At 35.6% G+C, this 12,066-nt stretch overlaps 1 protein-coding gene across 2 annotated transcripts in view; it reads left to right on the plus strand.

Moving 5' to 3' along the window:
- Positions 1–8,801: 8,801 nt before the first annotated feature.
- Positions 8,802–12,066, plus strand: part of LOC102585944 (adenylate kinase 5, chloroplastic) — a 9,929-nt gene continuing 6,664 nt past the window's right edge. For both annotated transcript variants that reach the window (XM_006350009.2, XM_006350010.2), the window contains exons 1-7: positions 8,802–9,070; positions 9,297–9,389; positions 9,955–10,083; positions 10,166–10,300; positions 11,242–11,388; positions 11,610–11,684; positions 11,774–11,867. In XM_006350009.2, coding sequence (XP_006350071.2) covers positions 8,828–9,070; positions 9,297–9,389; positions 9,955–10,083; positions 10,166–10,300; positions 11,242–11,388; positions 11,610–11,684; positions 11,774–11,867 — 916 coding nt within the window. In that variant the 5' untranslated portion in view covers positions 8,802–8,827. The remainder of the gene's footprint in view (positions 9,071–9,296; positions 9,390–9,954; positions 10,084–10,165; positions 10,301–11,241; positions 11,389–11,609; positions 11,685–11,773; positions 11,868–12,066) is intronic.

Raw genomic sequence — 12,066 nt, forward strand, 5'->3', positions numbered from 1 at the left:
CATACAAAAATCGGTAAAATCTATGTTTTCATGTGCCCGTTCTCCCCTTTGGACCAAATGATGTCATTAATAATGTCATAACAGACGTTCATGAAAAAATTCGGCAAAAAAAATCTGGAATCCTAGCACAAAAAATCTATGGACTATATCACTTAAAAATCGATAAAATTTGGGTTTTCCTTCTTTAGGGCTTGTTTGAACTTAAAAATGCGCCCGTTTAACCAACTAACACCATTAATAAGTTCGTATCGGACGTCTATGAAATATTTTGGTAATTTTTTTCAAAATTGTGTAACAACAAAAATCCATAGACTATAGCACACGAAAATTGGTAAATTCAACTTTTTCTTTCTTTGGGGCTCGTTTGAACTTGAAAATGCGTCAGTTTTTCCATCGGGACAAACTAGCTCCATTAATAAGGTCGTAAAAGATGTCCATTTAATATAACAACGAAATAAATTCTGGAATCCTATTAAAAAAAAACCATGGACAATAGCACACGAAAATTGATAAAAAATGAGTTTTCCTGCTTTGGGGCTTGTTTAAACTTGAAAATCAGCCTGCTTACCAATCTGGACCAACTGGTACCATTATTCAGGACGTAACAGACGTCCTTGAAAAATTTCATAAAAAATCTTTCGTAATTCTATATCCAAAAATCCATAGATTATAGCATATAAAAATCGGTAAAACTATTCTTCTTGCTTTTGAACTCGTTTAAACTTGAAAATGCGCCCGTTTGTTCCTCGGGACCAACTGACGCCATTAATAAGGTTAAAACATCGTCGATGAAAAATTTCGGCAAAAAAATTTCACAATCGTATCACTAAAAATCCATGGACTATAGCACACGAAAATCAGTAAAGTTTAGATTTTACTGCTTTAGGCTCGTTTGAACTTGAAAATTCACTATTTTACCCCTCGGGACCAACTGACAACATTAATAAGGTCGTAACAGACATCCATGTAAAATTCCGTCAAAAAAATTTCTAGAATCTTGTATCACCAAAAATCCATTGAGATTAGCACACGAAAATTGATAAAATCTAGTTTTTCTTGCTTTGGGGATCGTTTGAACTTGAAAATGAGCATGTTAGTTATTGGGGAAAAACTAGTGCCATTAATAAGATCGTAACTGACGTCCATTAAAAAATTTCGGCAAAAAAAATTCTCAAATCCTATTACCAATAATCGATGGACTATAGCACAAAAAGTCTATAAAATTGGGGTTTTTCTGCTTTGGGGCTCGTTTGAACTTGAAAATGCGTTCGTTTTCCCATCGGGACCAACTAACGCCATTAATAAGGTCGTGACGGACGTTCATGAAAAATTATGGCAAAAGAATTTTACAATCTTGTATCACAAAAAATGCATGGACTATAGCTCATGAAAATAGGTAAAATCTGGGTTTTCATGCTTTGGGCTCGTTTGAACTTGAAAATGCACCTGTTTGCCCTCGGGACCAACTAACACCATTAATAAAGTTGTAACGGACGTCAATGAAAATTTTTTGGCAAAACAAAATTTATAATTCTGTTACAACTCAAATCTATGGACTAGCACACGAAAATCGATAAAATTTATTTTTTCTTGCTTTAGGGCTTGTTTGAACTTAAAAATGAGCCCGTTTTTCCCTCGGGACAAACTGGCGCAATTAACTAGGTCGTAGCAGACGTCCATGAAAAATTTAGGCAAAAAAAGGTCCAAAATCCTATCACCAAAAATCTGTGGACTATAGCACACGAAAATAGGTAAAATTTGTGTTTTCCTGCTTTGAGGCACGTTTGAACTTGAAAACGCACCCGTTCATCCCTCGGGACCAATTGACGCCATTATTAAGGTCGTATCCGACATCCATGAAAATTTTTGGCAAAAAAGATTATGTAATCTTGTATTACCGAAAATACATGGACTATAGCACATGAAAATCAGTAAAATCTAGGTTTTCCTGATTTGGGGCTCGTCTGAACTTGACAATGTGCATGTATGCACGTCGGGACCAACGGAAGTCATTAATGAGGTAGTAACGGACGTCTATGAAAAATTTCGGCAAAAAAATTTCAGGAATCTTGTATGACCTAAAATCTATTAACTATAACACACGAAAATCGGTAAATCTGATTTTTCTTGCTTTGAGGCTTATTGGAATTAGAAAATGCGCATGTGTTGCCCCTCATGATCAACTGACACCATTAATAAGGTCGTAATAGACGTCCATTAAAAATTTAGGTAAAAAAAATTCTAAAATCCTATCACCAAAAATCCAAGGGATATCGCACACGAACATTGGTAAAATTTGAGTTTTTATGATTTCGATTCGTTTGAACTTAAAAATACACATGTTTTCCCCTCGGAACACTGGGTTTTCTTACTTTGGGGATCGTTTGAACTTTAAAATGTTCATGTTTGCCCCTTTAGACCAACTGGCGCCACTTATAAGGTGGTAATAGACGTCCATGAAAAAATTTCGGCAAAAGAGTTCTGGAATACTATCACCAAAAATCCATAGACTATAGCACATTAAAATAATTAAAATTAGGGTTTTCCTGCTTTGGGACTCGTTTGAACATTATAATACGTCTGTTGCCCCTCGGGACAAACTAACGCCATTAATAAGGTCGTATCGAACGTCCACGAAAAATTTCAGCAAAAAAATTCAGGAATTTTGTATCACCAAAAATTCATGGATTATAGCCCACGAAAATCTATAAAATCTGTTTTTTCTTGCTTTGGGGGTTGTTGGAACTAGATAATGCGCTATTTTGCCCCTCGGAAGCAACTGACTCTATTAATAAGGTCGTAGCAAACGTCCATTAAAAATTTTGGCAAAAAAAATTCCAGAATGTTATCACCAAAATTACATGGACAATAGCACACAAAAATCGATAAAATCTGGTTTATCGTGCTTCGGAATTTGTTTGAACTTTAAAATGCGTCTGTTTGCCCTTCTGGACCAACTAGCATCATTAAGAAATTCGTAACGGATGTCAATGAAACATTTCAGCAATTTTATTTTTAAAATCCTATCAGCAAAAATCCATGAACTATAGCATACGAAAATCGATGAAATTTGTGTTTTCCTACTTTAGGGTTCGTTTGAAATTGAAATTGCGCCCGTTACCCCTCGAGACCAACTAACGTCATTAGGAAGTTTGTAACGGAAATCAATGAAAAATCAATGGACTATAGCACACGAAAATCGATAAAAATCTGTGTTTTCCTGCATTTGGGCTCATTTGAACTTGAAAATGCGTCATTTTTCCTCTCGGGACCAATAGCCGCCGTTAATAAGGTCGTTATGGACATCCATTAAAAGTTTCGGTAAAAAAAAATTCGGAATCCTATCACCAAAAATCCATTGACTATACATGAAAATCGTTAAAATTTGGGTTTCCTTCTTTGGGGCTCGTTTGAACTTTAAAATGCACTTTTTGCCCCTCTAGACCAACTATAGCCAGTAATATGGTCGTAACAGAAAACCATGAAAAATTTCGTCAAAAAAAATTCAGGAATCCTGTATCACCAAAAATCCATGGACTATAGATCACGATTAACGATAAAATCTGGGTTTTCTTACTTTGGGGCTCATTTGGACATAAAAATACGTCGAATTTCCCTCAGGACCAACCGGCACCATTAATAAGGTCGTAACTGACATTAATGAAAAATTACGGCAAAACAAATTCTAGAATCCTATCACCAAAAATTCATGGACTGCAGCACACTACAATCAGTAAAATATGATTTTTCTTGCTTTGGGGCTCGTTTGAACTTGAAAATGCGCCCTTAGCCCCTCGGAACCAACTAGCGCCATTCATAAGATCATAACAGACGTCCATGAAAAATTTTGGCAGAAAAAATCCGTAATCCTATATGACCAAAAATCTATGGATTATAGAACACGAAATTCGGCAAAAATTGGGTTTTCTTGCTTTAGAGCTCGTTTGAACTTGAAAATGCGCATATATTCCCCTAGGGATCAACTGGCGCAATAAATAAGATCGTCACGGACGTTCATGAAATTTTTTAACAAAAACAATATCGGAATCTTCTCACCAAAAATTCATGAACTATAGCACATAAAAATCGTAAATTTTTTGTTTTCCTACTTTGGGGATCGTGTGAACTTGAAAATGCATTCGTTTTCCCCTCGGAACCAACTGACGCCATTAATAGGGTCGTATCGGACATTCATAAAAAAATTTGGGAAAAAAAATTCCGCAATCATGTATTACCAAAAATCCATGGACTATAACACACGAAAATCGGTAAAACTTGGTTTTACTTTCTTTGGGGATCGTTTGAACTTGAAAATGTGCCCGTTTGTCCCTTTGGACCAACTAGCGCCATTAATAAGGTCGTGACGTACGTCCATGAAAAAATTTCGAATTTTTTTTATGGAATACTGTCACAAAAAATCCATGGACTATAACATACAAAAATTGGTAAAATGTGGGTTTTCCTGCTTTGGGGCTCATTTGTACTTGAAAATATGCTCGTTCGTATTTGGGACCAACTGGCGCAATTAATATAATCGTAACAGACGTCCATGAAAATATTTGGCAAAAAAAATTTCTGGAATTCTGTATCTCTAAAAATCCATGGATTAATAGCACACGAAATTGGAAAATCTGTTTTTTCTTGATTTGGGGCTTGTTCGAACTAGAAAATGCGCCCGTTTGTCCCACGGGACCAATTGGCGCAATTAAAAAGGTCGTAATGAACGTCCATTAAAAATTTTGATAAAAACTTTTATGAAAATCCTATCACCAAAAATCCATGGACTATAGCACACAAAAATCGGTGAAATTTGGGTTTTCCAGCTTAGGGGCTCGTTTCAACTTGAAAATGCGATCGTCTTCCCCTCGGGACCAACTGACGCCATTAATAAGGTCGTAACAGACGTCTATGAAAAAATTCGAAAAATAAAATTGGAATTCTAGTTTTTCTTGCCTTGGTGTTCGTTTGAACTTGAAAATTTGCTCGTTTTTACCATTAGGATCAACTGGCACCTTTAATAAGGTCGTAACAGATGTCCATGAAAAATTTCGACCAAAAAGGTTCTGAAATTCTATCATCAAAATTTCATGGACTATAGCATACGAAAATTGGTAAAATCTGGGTTTTCCTTATTTGGGGATCGTGTGAACTTGAAAATACGTCTGTTTTTCACTCGGAACCAACTGACGTCATTAATAAGGGCGTACCAAACGTCCATAAAAGATTTTGGCAAAAAAGAATTCTAAAATCCTATCACCAAAAATCCCTGGACTATAGCACAAGAAAATCTATAAAATCTGGGTTTTCCTTCTTTGGGGTTCGTTTGGACTTGAAAATGCGCATGTTTGCCCATCAGGACCAACCGACGCCATTAATAAGGTTGTAACGGACATCCATGAAAAATTTCAGCAAAAAAAAATTTCGGAATCCTATAATCAGAAATTCATGGACTATAACACACGAAAATTGGTAAAATTTAGTTTTTTCTTCTTTGCGGCTCGTTTAAACTTGGAAATATGTGAGTTTGCCGCTCAGGACCAACTGACGACATTAATAAGGTTGTAACGGACTTCCATAAAAAAATTTGAAAATGTTTTTTGGAATCCTGTAACACCAAAAATCCATTGACTATGCACACGAAAATCGATAAAATCTGGTTTTTCTTGCTTTAGGGCTCGTTTGAACTTGAAAATGCGTCATTTTGTCCCTCGGGACCAACTGGCGCCATTGATAAGGTCGTAACGGATGTCTATAAAAACTTTTGGGAAAAAAAATCCAGAATCCAATCACCAAAAATTCATGGACTATAGCGCACGAAAATCGGTAAAATCTGGGTTTTCCTGCTTTGAAGCTCGTTTGAACTTGAAAATATGCTTGTTTGCCCCTCGGGATCATTTATCGCCATTAATAAGGTCGTAACGGACGTCCATGAAAAAATTCGGCAAAAAAAAATTTGGAATCCTGTTTCACCAAAAATCCATAGTCTATAGCACACGAAAATTGGTAAAATTTGATTTTTCTTGCTTTGGAGCTCGTTTGAACTTGTAAATGCGCCAAGTTGTCCCTCAGGACCAATTGGCGCCATTTATAAGATCCTAATGAACGTCCATGAAAATTTTTGGCAAAAAACTTTCTGGAACCCTGTCACCAAAAATTCATGAACTATGCTCACGAAAATTGGTAAAATATGTGTTTTCTTGCTTTGGGGCTCGTGTGAACTTGAAAATGCATCCGTTTTCCCCTCGGGACCAACTAATGCCATTAATAAGGTCGTAACGGACGTCCATGAAATTTTTTTGGCAAAAACATTCTAGAATCCTGTATCACAAAATCCATTGACTAAAGAATAAAAAAATGGGTAAAATCTGGTTTTTCTTACTTTGGGGCTCGTTTGAACTTGAAAATGCGTCTGTTTGCCCCTCGGGACTAACTGGCGCCATTAATAAGGACGTAATAGACGTCCATGAAAAGTTTTGGCCAAAAAAAATTCCAGAATCGTATAACCTAAAATTCATGGACTATAGCATACGAAAATCGGTAAAGTATGGATTTTCCTACTTTGGGGCTTGCTGAAACTTGAAAATGCACCCGTTTTCCCCTCGGGACCAGCTAACGCCATTAATAAGGTTGTAACGTACGTATATGAAAAATTTGGGCCAAAAAAATCTAGAATCTTGTATCACCAAAAATCTATGGACTATAACATACGAAACTTGGTAAAATTCGGTTTTTTTGCTTTGGGGATAGTTTGAACTTGAAAATGCATCTATTTGCCCCTCGGGACCAACTAGCGCCATTAATAAGGTTGTAACGGACGTTCATGAAAAAATTTAGAAAATAAAATTCTGGAATCTTATTACCAAAATCCATAGACTATAGCACACAAAAATCGGTAAAATCTGGATTTTCCTACTTTGGGACTCATTTGAACTTGAAAATGCATCTGTTTTTCCCTTGGGACCAACTGACACCGTTAAGAAGGTCGTAACGGATGTCCATGAAAAATTTCGGCAAAAATAATTCTGGGATCCTGTATCACCTAAAATCCATGGACTATAGCACACGAAAATTGGTGAAATCTGGATTTTCTTGCTTTGGGGCTCGTTTGAACTTGAAAATGTGTCCGTTTGTCCCTCGGGACCAACTGGCGCCAATAATTAGGTCTTAACGGACGTCTATGAAAATTTTGGCAAAAAAATTCCTGAATCTTATCACCAAAAATCTATGGACTATAGCACATGAAAATTGATAAAATCTAGGTTTTCTTGCTTTTGGGCTTGTTTGAGCTTGAAAATGCGCCTGTTTGCCCCTCGGGACCAACTAACGCCATTAATAAAGTCGTAATGGACGTCCATGAAAAATTTCGGCAAAAAATATCTGGAATCCTGTATCACCAAAAATCCATGTATTATAGCACTCGAAAATCGGTAAAATCTGAGTTTTCCTGCTTTGGGGCTCGTTTGGACTTGAAAATGCGTCTGTTTTTCCCTCTGGACCAATTAACACTATTAAAAGGTCGTAACGGACGTCCATTTAAAATTTCGTCAAAAAAAATCTGAAATTCTAAATTACCAAAAATTCATGGATTATAGCACACAAATATCGGTAAAATCTGATTATTTTTTTTGCTTTGGGGCTCGTTTGAACTTTAAAATGTGCCCATTTGCCTTTCGGGACCAACTAGCGCCATTAATATGGTCGTAACGGACGTCCATGGAAAATTTTGGCAAAAAAAATTTCGCAATCCTATCACTAAGAATTCATGGACACATTTCAGTTTAACAACTGAATTTTTTCCCCAATCAATTCGCTTGTTATGTTAGATATTATAGTCTCTAACTCTCTATAACCACTATCGTATCCAAAAAATATTTGTACAAACGACACTGTTATAAATCTAAAGAATTAATTATTAGGCTTAATGTTAATATATATATTACATTTGAAGTCATTTTGAATTGATTTCGATGATTTTGTAGGAAAAAGACGTGTTTTGAGTTAGTCATTGTTAGGATTTTAGCCATTTAATCATAAGAATTCAACAACATATACTGAAAAGATACTCGCAATTGATAATGTCACGAATCTTGACGATCACCAAAACTTATTATTAGTGCAAATCTCACTCAATATAATATAAAAAATCTCGACGATTCACCAAAATACGAAAAAAATTATTCGTTCGTCATTTCTTTTAATGAGGTCAAAATTTAAAGGGTGGCACTCAAAGATCCTATGTAAATGAAAGGAAAAATTGTATGAAATAGCAAACTGTTAATTCAAATTAAATGTTATAGCCATAGTTTATTTTATTTGTAATTCACAGCAAACATCCCTTTTTTTGCCATCTGATTCGGTATACAATTAGCCATTTTATACATTTCGGTATAAAATGCGTTTGTGTTTGTATATAGCGAGAGAAAGTGTATATACAAATACAAATACATATATTTTTGTTATATACACTTATAATTATATAAATGCAGATCTTATTATACAAATTACAAAACTGAACAATTTGTATAAAATTGGATGTATCTAGTGAATTATACAAATCAAAAGCTCCATAGCAAACATAAATTTTGCTATGGAACGCAATTATGCAAACTATAGCTATAACATACAAATATGATTTTTATGTTTGCTATATGTGAAAGTTGCTCTAAATGAAATCAACATAGGCCCAATATCAGTCTTCAAGGCCCATTTTGAAAGCGGGGCAAAGCCCAAATCTCATTTCATTGATTTTTGTGGTGGCAGTTAATCCGTTAATATCTGCCATTGTCACTCCTCATCTTTCCCTCTTTTTTTTTTTTCTTCTTCTTCCATGGCGATGATAACTTCAGTCACTATGAATTTTCCTCACATTTCTACTCATAATATTTCTTCAAATCCAATTTTTTCTCCAATCTGTACTAATAATCCTTCTAATTTCTCATCATCATCTTCATCAGTACCAATTTCTTCGAATTCTATCCGTTTATCATCTTCAATTGCTTACTCGGAACAAGTAATCGCGTCTCACAATGTCAATCGACGAACTCATTTGAGGAAAAATCACAAAATCAAGGTCAGCATGTATAAATAGTAACGAGTTTAAGTTACATACACTATTAGTGTAAAAAGAGTTTTACATGATCGGGTCAGGCTGGGTCGTATTTGTTTGTTGTAGCAGATAATCTGTTTTATTTTCAAGTTTACGAATCTCACATTTCAATGAGGTTTACTTGTATTTTGCACTCACAATGTATAATTTTGTTTATGGAATTAAATTTTGGAAGTATTTGTTTCTTCAGGTGATATGTGCTAGAAGTGAGCCTTTGAAGGTGATGATATCAGGTGCCCCTGCATCTGGTAAAGGGACTCAATGTGAATTGATTGTACAAAAGGTTGACTTCTCGATCCCTCTTGTTTTCTTCTGCTGTTTGATGAATAGAATTATCTTTTGACTGGAAGGTGGTAGCAACTTATTTTCCCCCGACGCCAACTAGTTAACGATTGATACATAGTTGATTGATTGTTCACGACGTTGTGTTAAATATGATTGACCATGACCTATTTGTGAATATGCTAAAGCAATTAAATAGTTCAATTCTTCTAGTTATGCATATCATTTTATGCACTCATTCCATAATGTGCCAAGTGTTTGTTATTTGTTTTTCGTGACCAGAAAAGGATGTAGTGGGATGGATGGAATCCCTCTATCCTTAACCAGAGGTATCGGGTTCAAGCAATGAGAGTGGAGAAATCTCTGGTAGGGAGCGCTTCCTCCTTCAATATTGGCCTTACGCAACACAAATCTTGATTAGTCAGACCAATGGGTTGATTGAACGAAAAAAAAGTTTGTCTTTTGTGGTGTGATGATTCATGTTGAACTAAACGAAATTTGTGAATGGGAATGTTGGTTGGTTTAAAATCTCCTCTTGAATGATATTTTATCATGGTTTGTTTCAGTTTGGATTGGTGCACATATCAACTGGTGATCTCCTACGAGCTGAATTATCGGCTGGTACAGATATTGGAAATAAAGCTAAGGAGTATATGAATGCTGGTCGCCTGGTTCCTGATGAGATTGTAACAGCTGTATGAGATCTTTCAAGTGTCTTGTTAATGAAAAAAAATAACTTTCGCTTTTTATGATTATCAAAGTCAACTTCTGTTTCAGATGGTGACAACACGATTATCAAAGGAAGATGCAAAAGAAAAAGGGTGGCTTCTGGATGGGTATCCACGAACGTTGGCCCAAGCAGAAAGTCTGGAAAGGTTGAATATCAGACCAGATATCTACATCGTGCTTGATGTACGTTCACTCTACCATTACATAATCTGCATTTTCTTTCCCGTCACAAATAAGATGATCTTTTTGAAAGTTTACTAAAGATAGGTCAGATGTTTTTGTCACTGTTTCAAATTTTGATGCTGTATGCGATATGATGTTGCATTGCTGGTAACGTAGTGCACTTCGAAATGTTTTAGGTTTGATCATAACAGAAATTAAAATATCTACTGAGTTGAGGATCACTTTAAGTAGGTTGAGTCATTCATACATGTTCAGTGGACAAAGACATTGTAGAAAACATGAAAGCCTGCCTCTAAATGTTGTTTGGACTCTCCACACCCGTGACAAATCGTCCAAAAATACACTACTTTTGGAGGATCCAACATGCATCAATCGACAGTTTGAAAAGTTCGAGCAATATAACCCTCAGCTATATTATGTTGAGTGATGCAGTCAATGACTTCCTTGAACACTACTTGATGAAAGCAAATGGATTGATAAAATAAGTGAAGTCTTCTTGTCTAAGCACACATTCGTGAATCGATATGGTGTCCTATGTTCTTCTTCTGGTCATAGCACACATTCATGAATTGATGTGGTTGTCCTATGTGCTTTCTCTGTATATACCAAAAAGAGGTATAATAGAGCAAGAGTGAGATAAAGAATTTCCAAATTTTAGTGGAGAAATTCACAAATAGAATCTGAATTAAGAAGAAATCTTAAGAGCCCGTTTGGATTGACTTATTTAAGTGCTTTTAAGCTAAAATAGCTTTTTAAGCACTTTTGGAGTGTTTGGGTAAGTTAAAAAGTGCTTATAAAGCACTTAGTTTTAAGCTAAAATGTTAAAAATAAGCCAAAGCCATAAGTTAGAAATGAAAAGCAAATCCAAACAGGCTAGTCTGCTTCTTCTTCCATTTGATTTGTGTTCGATCTTTTACACAAAAAGTCCTTCTCTTCTACAGGTTCCTGATGAGATTCTTATTGACAGATGTGTTGGTAGAAGGCTAGATCCTCTCACTGGTAAGATATACCATGTTACTAATTTCCCTCCAGAGACCGAGGACATCAAAGCAAGGCTCATAACTCGTCCTGATGACACAGAGGAAAAGGTACTTTTAACCCCCACATTGTTTGCCTTGCTTTAGTTTACTAGACGTATACTTGCTACTAAGACTGGTTTATACAAACCATTTTTGTGCTTCTGATATTCAAGACACCATAATATAGACTAATCCTACGTAGTGCCCATCTTTGATATATCTAGAAAAGCTGAAGCATCTAAGATATCCACAAGTCTACAGTTTAACCAGGTGTGTTAAATGTATTTCAGGTAATTTCACGTCTGCAAATATACAAGCAAAATGCTGAAGCAATATTACCAGTGTACTCAGATATAATGAATAAGGTAGATTTGGCATTTACTCTTGTTATAGTATAATTTTGAAATTCTGTATGTTTTTCTAGTGATTTTTACTTATGAGGTGTGACATACAGATTGATGGGAACCGCGGCAAAGATGCAGTATTTGCAGAAATTGATTCCTTATTGTCATGTGTGCAGAAAGAGGAACAAGATGCAAGAAAATCAGGTGTGAATCTTTTTTCTTTAGAAATATATCTCTTAAGGTTCTTTGTATTCTATGGAGAGCTATGTTTTAACTAAATCGACATTCCTGGCTGATCTCGGCAGCATATAATCCTATAAGAGATGTAAAGATTGCGTAACACATGATTAACCATATGTCTCAATTATCAATCCCCCCCCCCCCCCCCCCCCCTCCACTCGCT

Source organism: Solanum tuberosum, unplaced genomic scaffold (assembly GCF_000226075.1).
Source record: "Solanum tuberosum cultivar DM 1-3 516 R44 unplaced genomic scaffold, SolTub_3.0 scf00116, whole genome shotgun sequence".
Lineage (NCBI taxonomy): Eukaryota > Viridiplantae > Streptophyta > Magnoliopsida > Solanales > Solanaceae > Solanum > Solanum tuberosum.